At 38.0% G+C, this 18,555-nt stretch overlaps 1 protein-coding gene across 5 annotated transcripts; it reads left to right on the forward strand.

Annotated features, from left to right (window-relative positions):
• The first annotated feature begins 7,425 nt into the window (after positions 1–7,425).
• LOC144348228 (uncharacterized) lies at positions 7,426–17,476 on the forward strand. Of its 5 annotated transcripts, none has more exons than XM_085506349.1 (2): positions 7,426–7,471; positions 15,103–17,476. In XM_085506349.1, exon 2 carries the CDS (start codon positions 15,322–15,324, stop codon positions 16,321–16,323), a length of 1,002 nt encoding a protein of 333 aa, XP_085362475.1. In that variant the 5' UTR covers positions 7,426–7,471; positions 15,103–15,321; the 3' UTR covers positions 16,324–17,476. The 5 variants fall into 5 exon arrangements, with proteins under 5 accessions (XP_085362475.1, XP_085362474.1, XP_085362472.1 ...); XM_085506348.1 differs by lacking the exon at positions 7,426–7,471 and adding an exon at positions 10,222–10,288; XM_085506346.1 differs by lacking the exon at positions 7,426–7,471 and adding an exon at positions 10,316–10,603.
• Positions 17,477–18,555: the final 1,079 nt, after the last annotated feature.

Here is an 18,555-nt window from a genome sequence, read left to right on the forward strand (position 1 = left end):
TGACCATGTCATATCATCCAACAGCAATCAGATATCTGGCTATTACAGAGGCTGGAGGATTGGTAATAAAAGGTCAAATTGTTGTCAAGTCAACACTAGTGACCATGTCATATCATCCAACAACAATCAGATATCTGACTATTACAGAGGCTGGAGGATTGGTAATAAAAGGTCAAATTGTTGTCAAGTCAACACTAGTGACCATGTCATATCATCCAACAACAATCAGATATCTGACTATTACAGAGGCTGGAGGATTGGTAATAAAAGGTCAAATTTTTGTCAAGCCATCACTAGTGACCATGTCATATCATCCAACAACAATCAGATATCTGACTATTACAGAGGCTGGAGGATTGGTAATAAAAGGTCAAATTTTTGTCAAGTCAACACTAGTGACCATGTCATATCATCCAACAGCAATCTGATATCTGGCTATTACAGAGGCTGGAGGATTGGTAATAAAAGGTCAAATTTTTGTCAAGTCAACACTAGTGATCATGTCATATCATCCAACAACAATCAGATATCTGGCTATAACAGAGGCTGGAGGGTTGGTTATAAAAGGTCAAATTGTTGTCAAGTCAACACTAGTGACCATGTCATCATCCAACAGCAATCAGATATCTGGCTATTACAGAGGCTGGAGGATTGGTAATAAAAGGTCAAATTTTTGTCAAGTCAACACTAGTGACCATGTCATATCATCCAACAGCAATCTGATATCTGGCTATCACAGAGGCTGGAGGATTGGTAATAAAAGGTCAAATTTTTGTCAAGTCAACACGAGTGACCATGTCATATCATCCAACAGCAATCAGATATCTGGCTATTACAGAGGCTGGAGGATTGGTAATAAAAGGTCAAATTGTTGTCAAGTCAACACGAGTGACCATGTCATATCATCCAACAGCAATCAGATATCTGGCAATTACAGAGGCTGGAGGATTGGTAATAAAAGGTCAATTTTTTGTCAAGCCAACACTAATGACCACGTCATATCATCCAACAGCAATCTGATATCTGGCTATTACAGAGGCTGGAGAGTTGGTTATAAAAGGTCAAATTGTTGTCAAGTCAACACTAGTGACCATGTCATATCATCCAACAGCAATCAGATATCTGGCTATTACAGAGGCTGGAGGATTGGTAATAAAAGGTCAAATTTTTGTCAAGTCAACACAAGTGACCATGTCATATCATCCAACAGCAATCAGATATCTGGCTATTACAGAGGCTGGAGGATTGGTAATAAAAGGTCAAATTGTTGTCAAGTCAACACTAGTGACCATGTCATATCATCCAACAGCAATCAGATATCTGGCTATTACAGAGGCTGGAGGATTGGTTATAAAAGGTCAAATTGTTGTCAAGCCAACACTAGTGACCATGTCATATCATCCAACAACAATCAGATATCTGGCTATTACAGAGGCTGGAGGATTGGTTATAAAAGGTCAAATTGTTGTCAAGCCAACACTAGTGACCATGTCATATCATCCAACAGCAATCTGATATCTGGCTATTACAGAGGCTGGAGGATTGGTTATAAAAGGTCAAATTTTTGTCAAGTCAACACTAGTGACCATGTCATATCATCCAACAGCAATCTGATATCTGGCTATCACAGAGGCTGGAGGATTGGTAATAAAAGGTCAAATTTTTGTCAAGTCAACACGAGTGACCATGTCATATCATCCAACAGCAATCAGATATCTGGCTATTACAGAGGCTGGAGGATTGGTAATAAAAGGTCAAATTTTTGTCAAGTCAACACTAGTGACCATGTCATATCATCCAACAGCAATCTGATATCTGGCTATCACAGAGGCTGGAGGATTGGTAATAAAAGGTCAAATTTTTGTCAAGTCAACACGAGTGACCATGTCATATCATCCAACAGCAATCAGATATCTGGCTATTACAGAGGCTGGAGGATTGGTAATAAAAGGTCAAATTGTTGTCAAGTCAACACGAGTGACCATGTCATATCATCCAACAGCAATCAGATATCTGGCAATTACAGAGGCTGGAGGATTGGTAATAAAAGGTCAATTTTTTGTCAAGCCAACACTAATGACCACGTCATATCATCCAACAGCAATCTGATATCTGGCTATTACAGAGGCTGGAGAGTTGGTTATAAAAGGTCAAATTGTTGTCAAGTCAACACTAGTGACCATGTCATATCATCCAACAGCAATCAGATATCTGGCTATTACAGAGGCTGGAGGATTGGTAATAAAAGGTCAAATTTGTGTCAAGTCAACACAAGTGACCATGTCATATCATCCAACAGCAATCAGATATCTGGCTATTACAGAGGCTGGAGGATTGGTAATAAAAGGTCAAATTGTTGTCAAGTCAACACTAGTGACCATGTCATATCATCCAACAGCAATCAGATATCTGGCTATTACAGAGGCTGGAGGATTGGTTATAAAAGGTCAAATTGTTGTCAAGCCAACACTAGTGACCATGTCATATCATCCAACAACAATCAGATATCTGGCTATTACAGAGGCTGGAGGATTGGTTATAAAAGGTCAAATTGTTGTCAAGCCAACACTAGTGACCATGTCATATCATCCAACAGCAATCTGATATCTGGCTATTACAGAGGCTGGAGGATTGGTTATAAAAGGTCAAATTTTTGTCAAGCCAACACGAGTGACCATGTCATATCATCCAACAGCAATCTGATATCTGGCTATTACAGAGGCTGGAGGATTGGTTATAAAAGGTCAAATTTTTGTCAAGCCAACACGAGTGACCATGTCATATCATCCAACAGCAATCTGATATCTGGCTATTACAGAGGCTGGGGGATTGGTAATAAAAGGTCAAATTTTGATCACACACCTTATGGCTAAGATGAACTTGCAAGAACCTCCTTTGTACAAAACCGATGCTATGCAGTATATGACAGATAGGCTGTCAGCAAAGATTCTGCAGTCTGTTGCTATTATATTGCATTTTCAAGACCATGCCGAACCATGCTTAATTCAGAAAATAAAAGTCGACCTGCTGTCCATTATTGCAAGATAAAAGAACAAGGACGAGGATGTATGCTGCCATCATCGTCGAGGCACAGTCGAGTTCCTCATTCATCGAATAATGAGCAGTATGGGTGCTTTATTTTTTCAATTATTATACCTGAACTGTTGAAACATTAAATATAACGTATAGTAATCAAGGATCACCAGCATACAAATGTAAATAGGGAAATTTCCAGATGAAAAATGACCCGGATTTCTTAACGTTCTGATTAATAAACGGCCAAAAAGTAGTATTGTATGCTCGTGTCGAGCTTTGATAACTGATTATATTATTCACCGTAGAGGGCGGACTATTACTCGCCAAATTCATGGCATGGGGCTGTTAATCAGACTGCTAAAGAAGGTTGCTATTCGTCCCACAATCGATTGATATTCGTCCCACTTCCCAATTCACATTCGTTCCAATAGATTTTTGTTCTATTAATATTGTCTTTGGTCAGCCTAATTATCATGTTGTGCAGGGTGATGTCCATTTCTAGTTTGTTGTACGAGCAGTTGTCAATTCAACGTACGTATGAGTGCTCGGTCATGTCGATTTCTATTGTGTGTCCGACGAACCGTGTTTACACGAAATATGACTAGCCAGAACCCATTTGTACGTTTGGATATATGTGAGAACGGATGTGATTTGTTTTTAATATCTCATTTTGTTTATCCGATCACCCCGTCATATACTAAGTAATTTGCTACTTGTTCTTTGTTTTGTTTTATGGATAGGTGTGTTTATTTGCTGAAATTATTAGATGTACGCTTACGTCACGTTGTCGACTGTCATTCACACTCTCGTATAACTTGCATATTTTTTCAGGTATGAATATATTTAAGAACTCCGATGTATTTTTTTTTTTTTTTTTTGATATCACATTTTATTTATCGTTAAGATATAAAACATGTATGTGGCCGAATCTTCCGTAATCCGTTCTTTGCGAACACCTGATCATGCATTCCGACATGATAATCCTGGTTTTTACAACTATTATAGTGTATGCCATTGTAATAAATGTGAAACGCGAACATTTCGAATTTATTGATAATAATGGTGAACAGGAATGGAGGAAAAACAACATTTTGTAGAAAAAAAACTTCACTTGGTTGAATTGATTAATCACAATGTGCGCATTCGTAGTATTCCCAGCATTTTTGTAATACTAGGACTACGTATTACGCGGGTAGATATTAGAGTGAATATAACTAACTCGGGGCAGATTAAACGTGTTTTGTTTTTGGTGACATAGATAGTTTTTAACGTGAATATAACTAACTCGGGGCAGATTAAACTTGTTTTGTTTTTGGTGACATAGATAGTTTTTAACGTGAATATAACTAACTCGGGGCAGATTAAACGTGTTTTGTTTTTGGTGACATAGATACTTTTTAACGTGAATATAACTAACTCGGGGCAGATTAAACGTGTTTTGTTTTTGGTGACATAGATAGTTTTTAACGTGAATATAACTAACTCGGGGCAGATTAAACGTGTTTTGTTTTGTTTATTGATGACATGGATAGTTTTCAATGTGTATATAATTAACTCGAGGACTTGCATTGTAGTCGATAAATTACGAAACGACCGAAGCCCCAGCATGGATGGCAGATCAAGTTCAATGCGGGGACATGCTTAGTTGATGTAAGGGAGCCTTGTTAAACATCACACATGTAATGTAAGGCGATCGATATTGACTAGAGAGAATAATGTTGTCCGCATGTATGACTTCGTTTAAATATTAGTAAGAAGACAATCATGCTTTATGCATATAAAATACAACCAGAAATCCTAACATGTCCTTATAACAATATTTACTGTTACAGTATTTCCCGAAATGAAAAGTTGTTACCATGTTTATCATTTTTCTGACTATGATGTTGAAATGTTGATTTCTTATTTTTATTTATTCAATACACAGTTCAACCGGCAAACCCATTAACAGAACTGGAAAAAAATAACAATACATAAAGAAAACACAAATACAAGAATAAGCAAATACACATAAAAATGATAAAGTAACAAAATAAAATTAAAGAAAATTATACAGTACAGATTTAAAACTATATAAAGATAAAAAAAATATCAATATTACATTTAAATGAAATGTCATTAAATAATGTCATACACCTTAAAAGTGACGAATGCTTCTTCCAGTTGACTGATACACAGTCAGGTTTATAAAATGGTTTGTGTCTTAAACACCTATTTGGAACATAAAAGTCAATATTGGCAAGAATAGCAGAGCAGTCATAAGAAGAATTAACAATTTTATATTGAGACGAGTATACTTATGGGACGAATTGACTTGTGGGGCGAATCGGCTTGGAACGAATAAACTTGTGGGACGAATCAACTCGTGGGACGAATCGACTTGGGACGAGTAAACTTGCGGAACGAATCGACTTGGGACGAATAAGCTTGTGAAACAAATCAACACGTGGAGCGAATCGACTTGGGACGAATGTGATTTGGGACAAATCGACCGCCCACAGTTACGAAATGTAATAACCCAGTGACATCCAGTGATGTAATGAAAATACGCATAATTTCTGAAAAAAGGCTAATCTTAAATCACATGACACTGTTTGTTGGTTTAGTAAATTTAGATGGTATGTAAATAATATTGTAATGAAATGTGTGTATTTTTCAAGTTGTTATCATTTCTGTTTCGTCATTTTAAATGTGTCGTGGAAATCATCGACGATGCACCTCATTTCGCAATTTTATTGTACCGATCCCCTAATCTGGCACATGGTGGTGAACAATTTTTTTTGTGGCTAATTGTTTCAGTGGGGTGCTCGACCCACCCCCTAAAAACACTGGGTGCTAAGCCGGAAAAGTACGATACGTACAATCTTGGAGTATAATTCCAAAAATGAACATGTTTCTAATTACTAATTACACAGAACATAACGTAATAACAAAATAACGACTATTTGAAGTAATCCAGGATAACAAAAAGTAAACATCAGTGTTATAATAGTAACAAAATGGCTTCCATTCACTAAAATACTTAAATAATAGGCTGGTGAGCCCAAACTTGTTAATTCTATTCTATTCTATTTGAAGCATTGTGGCAGTATTTATTGAGTCGATATCAGTACATTATTTGATTAAATTATAATTCAGTTTACAATCTTCCTATTGAGAACATAAATATAAATAATGAAAATATTAATATGATATTACATGTATATATGACAAATATGGGTACTTTTTAGGTTTAATGTAGTGGCATCTGTTAACATGTACATAAAGTGGTAAAAATAACATCATATTGTAAGCTGGTTCTGTTTTTAAGAATAGAAGTACAACATCCGGGTACGAAGTTTGTCTATATATGTTCCATTAACTGCTCCGAATCAATAGTGATACATCATAACGTGTTAGAACATTGTGCAGCTTGGCTTCGCTGCATCTAATTAGCATATTGTCTTGTGTTTTTTTTTGGGGGGGAGGGGGCTGTGCGTAACATTTACGCGCTAAATGTAATGTTAAAACAATATTTTATTTTAACGTGTTTTTGTATGTAATTTGTGTCATGTACGCTATTTAGGTTTATTCACTGTAGGGGAGGGGCCGAACTTTCAATCCTCTGTGGCGTTTTCATGTGTAGGTTGGAAACTACACTGTACTGAACACAGAAACAAAAATGGAATAGCCCTTCAATATTTTGTACGAATCGTTCTGTATATATTTATAATTGCGCAAACATTGACACTACCACTTAGTAACAACATACACACACTTATCACACATAATATGACTCGAGGTGTCAAATTTCAGTAATTGAATTTTTTTTTTTTTAATTTTGTGTTAAGCATCTTAACCAACTAACATCACGTAGCATACTGTTTAATACCTAGTAACATATGCATAATTACGCTCGAGATATACCAGACTTGGAACATATGCTTTTCTCATTGGTCATGGACTACTAGACACCAAACAACGCGATCCATAACTGAGCGACGGTAACCAAAGCAACGTGCTTTCTCGTGTTTAATAATTGACGAAGTAATGTTGAAATTATCGATTTTGTTTCCTTCAGCCCTACCAATACAATACAGAGACTGTCACAATTTTAACGCTAGGTTCAATAATGTGACCCTAATTCACTGGAATACACTGATACCACCCGTATAACATTTGTAATTGTGCTGTACAGGCACTGTTAGAATTAAGCTATTTTAAAAGCTAGTTCGCGAGGTGCACGTCCTTGTAAGTTTCCACGTTGATAACTATAGGATGTGATTTAACCGTGTTTACAACCACCCTGTGTATAATGAATTCGCCGGGAAATCGTTGTAAATAATTGATGTAAAGGTAAAAAAGATTTGTCTGGATGCGAACTGGATGTGAACATAGCAGCGAAATATGTCAGATTTTCTGTAGATACAAACGCCGTATCGCAGCTTGGTGTAAGGTGAGTACAATCGTGTACCATACTCTTGACTATCAGTGAATATACGTTGAGTTATATACGTTCTGATGAGAGGGAGATCGACACCAAGTTACAGTGACGCCCCCCCCCACTCAGGATCCATAGGGGGCCGCATGCGCGTTCCCATTTTCTCGGAAAAGAGGGTACTTTTTGACGATCTGTCTCGGGAACATTTTCCCGAGAAAATCGTAGAAAAGGGGGTATTTTTTGCTTGTTTTCCCGAGATTCTCAAAATAGGGAGTGTATTTCATCAAAACACTTCCCGAGATATACAAAAAAGGGGGGTTTAAAAGGAGTACTAGACAGAAAAGTTTCCTAGATAGGGGGTGAAATTCATCGGAAAAGCCCGTGAAATTTAAATTTTTTCTTCTTTTCCCTAGATAGGGGGGGGGGTCAACAAAAATGAGGGATCAAGCATAGGCCCCCCCTAAATATAGGGAGTGGGGGGCGGGCAGTGACGTAATACGAATTTTATGTTTCTATAATCCAACGTATTACCGAACGGTTGGAGAAGTAATATATTTGTTTATCACGAATATATCGCTACACGTGTCATATATACAATAATGACATAGTATGGAAATAGGACAAAAACAATGACCTAATACAGGTATATCCTAGGAAGGCAGTTGAATTGGAGCTTGGTACGCACGCTGCAACACAAAAAATAACATAGAAGATGAACACAATACATGTACAGTGTTATTTTTCAATATCCATGTGGCAATCTCCCGGCGATCCTGCATGGCTATTCTATGGGATGAATCCGTACGCCGTCTTTGATGTCGTTCAACAAACATGGGTACTCACGCATGGGTTCTCGGTGTGTTGGATTACAACAATGACCCAGTACATGTATAGGACGATACGGATATACAATTAGAAAAAAATACCCAATACGGGTATAGGACGAGGAAAATGTCCCAGTGCGGTTATTGGGCCAGAACAATTACCCAATGAGTGTATTGGATGAAGAAAATGTACCAGTACGGGTATTAGACCACAAAAAATGCCTAATACGGGTATAAGACGAGGAAAATGTCCCAGTACGGGTATTGGACCACAAAAATTGTCTAATACGGGTATAAGACGAAGAAAATGTCCCAGTACGGATATTTGACCAGAAAAATTATCCAATATGGGTATAGGACGGGGGCAATGTTGCCAATTTAAGGTCATTGTCTTTCAATTAAATAACTATAAATATAACTGTACTAGGAGAGAGCTAAAATACCCCGTACTAAATAATATTATTGTATTTTGACAATTTGGTATTTGGTATGGTGTTAAAACACGGTACCACCGACTCATTCGGTGCCCTATCCAGGGTTGCTCAGAATGGTCATTCCAGGGTGTCCCATCATAGGGTGCTCGATCGCAGGGCCCCTAAACCACATCTGAGGGTGTCACATCACAGAGTACCCATTTAATGTCCCGAAAAACCGGAAATACATTTATTGACACTAACTTACTTCCACCGATAACCATAAACCACGTCTCCAAGGTACGAAATAAAACGATCAAGAATTAATTTTTTAAATATATAAATATTGACGCAAATTGAAAGTCGCCAATATACATGTTTTCAAGATAATCCATATTGTTGAAATCAGCAATTTTGGCCATATTTTTTGTTTTGAAAGGTATTCATATTACCATTGCAAATGGTGAAGGCTGAACACGAAAATGTTGAAATAACTGTAAAAACATTCCCGTGTAAGGGTGTAAATCGATGTATTGTCACGGTATATTTGCAGATTTGTAAATTAATGATGCGGCACGTCTGGGACTACCAACTTCCTGTCAAAATTTCGAACGTGGAAATTAAAAAAAAAATACTGATACATAAGTTAAAGATTCTATCAAATAACTTAACAGAAAAGAAATAAAAATCGGAACTTCCCAAACTTGTCAATCTATCACAAAGAATAATTTAGCAAAGCAGGAACCCATTGCCCAAAAATGTATTAGCCGTGTTCGTACTGGCGTCAACCAGTCGCAGTTGACATTACCACCTGTAGACCGTAACCAGGGTTACCTCAAATCAATTGTTTCATCTTGACCAGTGGCTTTAATTTGGTCTACCACTGACTAAGGCAATGGTCGGTCCTATTTTAGGTATTCGACCACAAGTACGACTACACTATGTAAGTTAGATGGTTTCAGAGCTGATCTTTCTTACAAGTACGACTACACTATGTAAGTTAGATGGTTTCAGAGCTGATCTTTCTTACAAGTACGACTACACTATGTAAGTTAGATGGTTTCAGAGCTGATCTTTCTTCCAACGACGGATACCGTATTGGCAGGTGACTAAGTTCGCTGCAATGCATGCCGGGTGCACTACGGCGTATCACTATGGAGACTAAGTTCGGCACAGTACATATTGTATCAGTAAACTACGACAGTGTAGAGTGATGTGTCCCTAGACGATATCGTTTAGTGATCAGATTGACATACATCAACAATAAATTATCTGAGTTAAGAGTCAAAAGTCGACTAATAATAGAGCGTTCATACACGTGAATTGTGTACTTAATTATAAATTAAATAGTGACGTTGCTATGTGCGACTGTACTACGACCCTTTGAATCATGGTCAGTTGCCTCTGTGAACCAAACTACCCCCTACATTGACAGACTTGATATTTATTTTCACACGTTAGTGTGCTTAGGCAATCACGCATATGAAAGTGGATACAAATGAAAACCAATACACCATATGAAAGTACATGTGATAATGGTGTAAGCTACCAGGCAACACGATATACCCTTCGCAGCCATTTGTACAAATCTAAAGGTACCGTAATCACTTCGTAGTTACTCCATTGGCGCAGTTCATGTGGAAACGAGCGTTTCTACGACAATAGATACAAGCAAAATATATTTAAGCCTACAAGCTGCGAGGCATTTTCAGGACAAGTAGCGAATTGAATTCAAGTTCAAAACAAAGCCTGGTCTGGCAGCCTGAAACAACAATGGTGTCAGGTGAGATGGTAAAGGTCTGGTGTTCGTTTTCACTGATTTCCTGTTTTGCTGACCAAACTCCACGTTCCTATTTTCGACACACAATACTGTTTCAAAATATATTCCTACCAGGTTACATTTGAATACAGTAAGTATATTGCACTTCAAGTTGGACTGAATTTAATATTTGTTTTTTTCAGATTGAGTGTGATATAATTTGTTTAACGGTAGTCTTAATTGTCATTGCTGACGTAGATTGTGTTTGTTTTTCTGAACCATTCTTTTTCCAATATTAACCTGGAATTTCTCATTAACATGATTCATTTGTTTGATAAGTTTTAATAGATTTGCGCCTTGACTGGCAATGTTTACAACGTGTCTAAGTAATAGTATACATTATAAACAGTACACGAGTGTAATGCACACACAACTGTCCTATTTATGCTACTATAGCGTGCATTCACTCTACGGCAACGATTTTAGTTGCACTCGCGAAAGTCCACTTAACTTACTACAGAATAATCAGTATAAATGTTTCCTTGCAATGTATGCGATTGTCGGTGATTGCCACCATTAGTGAGAATATGGTATATATACTGTACATAAAACTTGATAATAATATACCAAATATGACAGAAAAAATCGAGTTCCTTTACATTCTCGTCGTATTTCCTCAACCCCCAGGCTATCAACAAAGTTGTTTGTAGTCGGTGTGACATCAGTTTAGACGTGCATCAGACGTTGTTTTACTTGCATAAATATTGTAATAATTCAAGAAACATGTATTTCACGGCTAAAAAATGAGGTTAAAAAGGCGCCCCCTTACTGTTTTTGAACACCCCAAGACTAAATAGTTACAGATAATATAATAGCCTAGTTGATCATGACACGAAGACATCACAAAATGACTGGGTCGTTATGGTAACGGATTTTGTTTAGAACGGACGATGTTTTCTATACTAACTGGCAATTATTAATAAAGGATCTTTAGGATTCTGAATACACAGTTAAGGGGTCCTACTTAACTTACGGTGACGGGGAGAATAGTTGTCTGGTGCAGTGTATTAGACCAACAGTCAATGCGATGACGTCACTGTAATTTTATTTTAAAAACTCGTCAGAATAGCAGGTTTAATAAGAGGTTTTCATAGTCACGTGACCTTATGATTGTGGTAGAAGGATACACGTAAGAGGTAATATTTTTGTACATTTCACTTAATTCAAATCGTTACTTTCTATAAGCCATGTGAGCGTTACATATATCGTCAGTGTTACACGATTGCCTAGCTACGCGTGGTGACACCATATGGACGTGACCATGACGTCATCAGCATTAGTTTTTTATTTTTTGCGGTGAAATCTACAATTCGATTGTTGTTGTTACATGTTTGTGCTAAGGAGCAGGGATGAATTAATGGCGACATATGTGGTCGTATTTACCACTGACTACGATCACAGAGTCACATTATGCTACGAGTAGCTTTGTTAGCTCTGACTAAACACACTGTGAAACATATATCTGTGTATGTTCTATTGTCAATCTTTTCCACAACTAAGTCTCACATGGACATAAATGGAAAATATGTTAAATTGTGAAAAGTTACTAAACGTTTGGGATAAAGAACCAATGATATAGTAGTATGTGAATATTGTACGCATTGTTTGAAACCAACTTTACTCTCATATTCGTTAGTGATAAAACAATGAAAAAACTAAAAGACATGTCAAAATTACGTCGAATACTTTATAGATTATACTACTGTATGATTGCAGTACTCCGTTACACCAATCGTTACATAACCATAAGTGTAACAATTTTAAAGAAGCGATGTGAATAAGTAATTTGGCGAATTAAAATAATTTTGTGAGCGATTGCATTTTGATAAAAAAAACAGTTGTATTTGTTCGATGCAACAATAAACACAGTTGTCAATTTGTACCACGGGTGAAACTAGAACGCACACCTTGGCTATTTGTTCATAGAACGTATACTACCAACATTGCTGCCAAAACAACGTTTGCAGCTGGGTACCTGGTATGGAGTACATAATGACTTGATAAGGATCTGGATGTCTCATAGAGCATATATATTGACTAAGTATGCAGCATACGGGTACAATCTGTCTTTGTTCAGATCATAGATAAAGAAGGGTACAGACCGACTTGGTACGTAGCTGGGTACATATGGGTACAATGTGTCTTTGTGTGCATATAGGTAAAAAAAAGGGTACAAACCGACTTATTATGCAGCTGGGTGCTATCGGTACAACAGGTCTTTGCGTGCATATAGGTAAAGCAGGGTACAAACTGATTTGGTATGCAGCTAGGCACATATGGGTACAATCTGTCTATGTGTGCATATAGGTAAAAAAGGGTACAAACCGACTTATTATGCAGCTGGGTGCATATCGGTACAATCGGTCTTTGCGTACATATAGGTAAAGAAGGGTACAAACCGACTTAGTATGCAGTTGGGTACATATGGGTACAATCTGTCTATGTGCATATAGGTAAAGAAGGGTACAAACCGACTTGGTATGCAGCTGGGTACATATTGGTACAATCTGTCTATGTGCATATAGGTAAAGAAGGGTACAAACCGAATTGGTATGCAGCTGGGTACATATTGGTACAATCTGTCTATGTGCATATAGGTGAAGAAAGGTACAAACCGACTTGGTATGCAGTTTGGTGCATATCGTTACTATCTGTCTTTGTGTGCATATAGGTAAAGAAGGGTACAAACCGACTTGGTATGCAGCTGGGTACATATGGTACAATCTGTCTTTGCGTGCATATAGGTAAAGAAGGGTACAAACCGACTTGGTATGCAGCTGGGTACGTATGGGTACAATCTGTCTATATGTGCATATAGGTAAAAGGTACAAACCGATTTGGTATGCAGCTGGGTACATATGGGTACAATCTGTCTATGTGTGCATGTACGACGTAAAGAGTACAAACCGACTTGTAGAATAGCGCAGTATGGGCGATTGATTTCTTTTTAAAGTTTAAATTAAATAAAAATATCGCGGAATGAAGGTGTTAACGCGAAATCGCGTTCACCTCAAATTTTGCAAAACTATTTTAGTTTTTCATTATAATTTAACTGAAAAAAAAATCAGCAGAGATGGGCCAGTATAACCGACTTGGTATACAGTTGGGTACACATAGACTATTCCTTCCGATTTTGTTTCTACTTTCCATATAATAGTGTCATGCATTCCTTGTTCACTTAAGTTACTTAACAGAAGAACCGTCTTCAAAATGAGGTGAAAATTAACCCTTGCTTCACGAGAAAAATCGTATCTGACAATATTCATTTTGAGTGGAACGTCGTGAAATGCTATTCAAAAACAAACACACAAAATATTGATCTAAAAAAATGAGATACGTTACATATATCGATCAAATATGATAAATATAAAAATGAAACTATTTCAGAAAAAAAAAAACACTTTCATTTTTATAAACTGCAAGTAGTAGGCATGTCTTGCCCCTAAGTGACGCCGCAAACGATTTTTTCATGGTGTTCGGAACTCGATGAGTGATTGAATTTACTGATGAGATCAACTTTATTGATAAAGCCAGACAGCACCTGTCGTTTGTATAATATTAACAATATTTGGGCCACATTTTAACGGTTCTTTGTCTGCCTTGTCACCGTTTGTTATTGGATTACAAACTTCCGTCAATAGCACATCGTTGACTGGATAAGTGCAGTCGCCATAGTAACATATACCATCAATGGAATGAGCTACATCCGGGCGTTTTATATTTTTATTGCACGCATTTTGGTACATCTGTCGAGAGAATATACTTGCAGTGTGAAATTTAACCCCAGCAGACATACTTGTTTTTTGTTCACGCCGTATCGAAAGAGCGATCACATCCTATAATAAAAACTGGCCTTTACTTAGCCACGTGACTTGAATAATGTGGTGAACGAAAATTATTCTTAGACTCTGTGTGTTTGTATTTTCAGAATTGAACAGTCTAGCTGTCCTCGTTTCCTTGCCATTTTGTTCCTTCATTTATTATAACTTTTACATTTCAAAGAAGGCGTCACCTTTGTAATGTGCCAGCCAAGCTATGCAGTGTATACGGACAACAATAGAAGCGTGTACATAACATAAGGCGACTCAACACCCGTATGTCGTAGACTATATCTAAGTGTACACGATAAAACGAAATCATTGCCATAATAGTACCAGTAAATTGATATTTAATTCACAACATCCGTTCACTTAAGCGACCTTTCTCTCGTCAAGCAACTTAATGCTCTATCTATTGAAACTGTTCGTCGTCGCACGTGTGTGGAATCTGAATGCTCAATGCTATTCAGTGCTCGTTTCCGAACACAATCAATACTTAAAAGTCTTTATTATTTTCCTTTTTGTCCCAACTAGTTCTTAAAATCAATGAAATTGTTCACATCGAAATCGTTGCACGGCGTTCAACTACCAACGCTTTATATTGTTCCCATGGTCACATGATCACGCATATCTCCCACAAATGGAAAGGACACCATTAGCGAAAGAAATTTTCAAATCCGAAAACGTATTTTGTTGATTGTGTATTTCAATTGGTCCCACACACAATTGGTTACACACAATATTAATATCAGTGCTTTTCTTTACATTGCAGGAATTGAACAGATGTTATTATCGCTGATTGGAGGCGGAGTATTGGGAACACGCCGATTTGAGAGGCTATTTAGTTTTCAGGTCATCTAAGTTCACAAATTCTAAGCGCAAAATGGGATAATTTACATGAGACTGGACAGGATAAGGTTGAAAAGCGGACGTTTTATTGCTTTTAAACAGTTAACTTTTATTATTGCCATCGACAATTGTTTATGCGAACATGAGTGGCAGCGAAGATGAGACCAATGACACTGACAATTTAGCTCGGCCAGTGATATCCGTGACGATAACACCTCGCCCGTACACAACGCGGGATGAACGCCGCACCCCACGCTGCTTAACGTTTGCAGCCAGACCACAGACTTCAGCTGTTGAAGACATGTCACGCAGTAAGAACGGACAACAGCAAATCATGGAATTATTTAGGATGAGAAACCGTGCAGCCATGCCTGCCATCTGCAAAGACCCCGTACCTATTTGCGGACAACGAGTTCAGTTGCGGAATCCGGGAAACAATCCAAGTCCAAGCCCTCCGCCTAGTAAGTCAGCGTATCGGCCCGCTCACAGATATATATCCTTGGATATTGACCTTAGGGGAAGTACAAAGTTCGATTGTTCCTATGACGACAGGCCGAGGAGTAAAGTACTTATGATTAAGGACAGCGAGATTGTTCAAGACCCCATGCCAGAAATAAGACTTCCAAAATATAAAAATCAACTGAGTGAACCGTTTATGAAAAAACGCGTGTACACAATTACCACGCGACAGAAGGAGGTCAAAATACCGGTCGGGATGAAGAGCGTGCGAGATAAGTTGAGAACTACCATCACTATGCAAGAGAAGAAAGAAAAACCACCAACAAAACAGGCATGGAGCGCAGAAACAAGTGAAACTCGGGATTTTACGCAACGACATGGAAAAAACAAAATCATCGTTTTCTACAGCACCGACAATAAGTGCAGAGAAGCAACCCCACGTCCCGTGTCAAAGAAGCCACCAAGGGACACGACAGAAAGTGACAACTCTGCCACAAAACAAGCACAACAACTCGATGGGTGTCTTTATAGCTGTTTGAAGGACTCCATTCATTTATTAAAGCAACGGAAAAAGGGAAATGTTCGAGGCCCGAGTGCAAATCGAAAGAAATCGCGCACACCCAGCATAAAAGTAACGCCGGGCAGACATCGAACTCGGTCAGAAACTGGAACATCGGTTGATTAACATAAGATTCCTGCCAATACATATTTATTTACGTGTTTATTGTCTGATTCCAGACACTGATTAGGTAGGTCGGCAGTGAGGTGACCATGGTGCTACCGTGGTACAATATTTTGATGACAGTGACGTAAACATCGTGCTACCATAGTATAATATTCGGTCGGCAGTGAGGTAATCATCGTGCTACTGTGGTATATTCGGTCGACAGTGAGATGAGCATCGTGCTACTGTGGTATATTCGGTCGGCAGTGAGGTGAATATCGTGCTACTGTGGTTTATTCGGTCGACATTGAGATGAGCATCGTGCTACTGTGGTATATTCGGTCGGCAGTGAGGTGAATATCGTGCTACTGTGGTATATTCGGTCGGCAGTGAGGTGAATATCGTGCTACTGTGGTTTATTCGGTCGACATTGAGATGAGCATCGTGCTACTGTGGTATATTCGGTCGGCAGTGAGGTGAATATCGTGCTACTGTGGTATATTCGGTCGGCAGGGAGGTGTATATCGTGCTACTGTGGTATAATATTCGAATGGCAGTGGTGTATAATGTAATGCTAGGCTATACATACATATTGAATTATTGGGCTTAAAAGAAACAATTTATACAATTCATAATTTTAAGTATTTTTATTATTTATTATATATTATTTATGTTCCCTATTTTTGACGACAAACTGATTAATTATTGATCATAAACTAAAAAGATTTGATTTTAATATTTTGTACGTAGTATTAAAGCGCGGGAGTCGTCACCTGCGCATGCGTCAGTTGGCCATAGCGTATCATTGTTTACAAACAAACGTCTACCCATGAGCCTTTCCGTTTTAGCGTGTGTTCTAATGGTCGCTTGGGACGTGCGCAGGTGACGACCCTCCCGCTTTAAATTAAAGTGTGCTGTGAATACAACATAGTTTACGTCAACAAATCGTCGTAATTATACATATTTGACATTGATTTCACCCGTCACGTACTAGTAACTGGTTGCAGACTTCATATCAGGTATTATATACCTTATATAGCAATAGCATGCATATGGTTTACATATCACATTAATAAAGATTATACTTAATATATGACGTCAAAGTCTGTATTTATAAAAGGTGTTTTCGTATTGTTGTATATTCAATTGTAAATACACAATTTTGTATGATGTATTCTGTCCGAGTGTTTATTTATCTCGTGCATATTTGTGTTGCCATGTTTACAGTGTGGTTAATGAACCCGTTGCTATGTGTGTTCAAATATTTACGTGTTACCATATATATATATGGTGTGTAACGTTAGTTGGTATGTGTGTAACGTCAATTGGTATGTGTGTAACATAAGTTTGCATGTGTGTAAGGTCCGTTGGCATGTGTGTAACGTTAGTAGGTATGTGTGTAACGTTAGTAGGTATGTGTGTAACGTTAGTTGGTATGTGTGTAAGGTCCGTTGGCATGTGTGTAACGTTAGTAGGTATGTGTGTAACGTTAGTTGGTATGTGTGTAAGGTCCGTTGGCATGTGTGTAACGTTAGTAGGTATGTGTGTAACGTTAGTTGGTATGTGTGTAACGTTAGTTGGTATGTGTGTAACGTTAGTTGGCGTGTGTGTGTATAACGTCAATTGTATGTGCGTAACGTTAGTTGGTATGTGTGTAACGTTAGTTGGCATGTGTGTAAGGTCCGTTGGCATGTGTGTAACGTTAGTTGGTATGTGTGTAACGTTAGTTGGTATGTGTGTAACGTTAGTTGGTATGTGTGTAACGTTAGTTGGCATGTGTGTAAGGTCCGTTGGCATGTGTGTAACGTTAGTTGGTATGTGTGTAACGTTAGTTGGTATGTGTGTAACGTTAGTTGGCGTGTGTGTGTATAACGTCAATTGTATGTGCGTAACGTTAGTTGGTATGTGTGTAACGTTAGTTGGTATGTGTGTAACGTTAGTTGGTATGTGTGTAACGTTAGTTGGCATGTGTGTAAGGTCCGTTGGCATGTGTGTAACGTTAGTTGGTATGTGTGTAACGTTAGTTGGTATGTGTGTAACGTTAGTTGGTATGTGTGTAACGTTAGTTGGCATGTGTGTAAGGTCCGTTGGCATGTGTGTAACGTTAGTTGGTATGTGTGTAACGTTAGTAGGCATGTGTGTAACGTTAGTTGGTATGTGTGTAACGTTAGTTTGTATGTGTGTGTAACGTTAGTTGGTATGCGTGTAACGTTAGTTGGTATGCGTGTAACGTTAGTAGGCATGTGTGTAACG

The sequence above is a fragment of the Saccoglossus kowalevskii genome, chromosome 12, assembly GCF_978046115.1.
Source record: "Saccoglossus kowalevskii chromosome 12, keSacKowa6.1, whole genome shotgun sequence".
Classification (NCBI taxonomy): domain Eukaryota; kingdom Metazoa; phylum Hemichordata; class Enteropneusta; family Harrimaniidae; genus Saccoglossus; species Saccoglossus kowalevskii.

Bases quoted from the DNA above. Each gene is read 5' to 3' on its own strand.
- LOC144348228 (XM_085506349.1), top strand. From the start codon at position 15,322: ATGAGTGGCAGCGAAGATGAGACCAATGACACTGACAATTTAGCTCGG.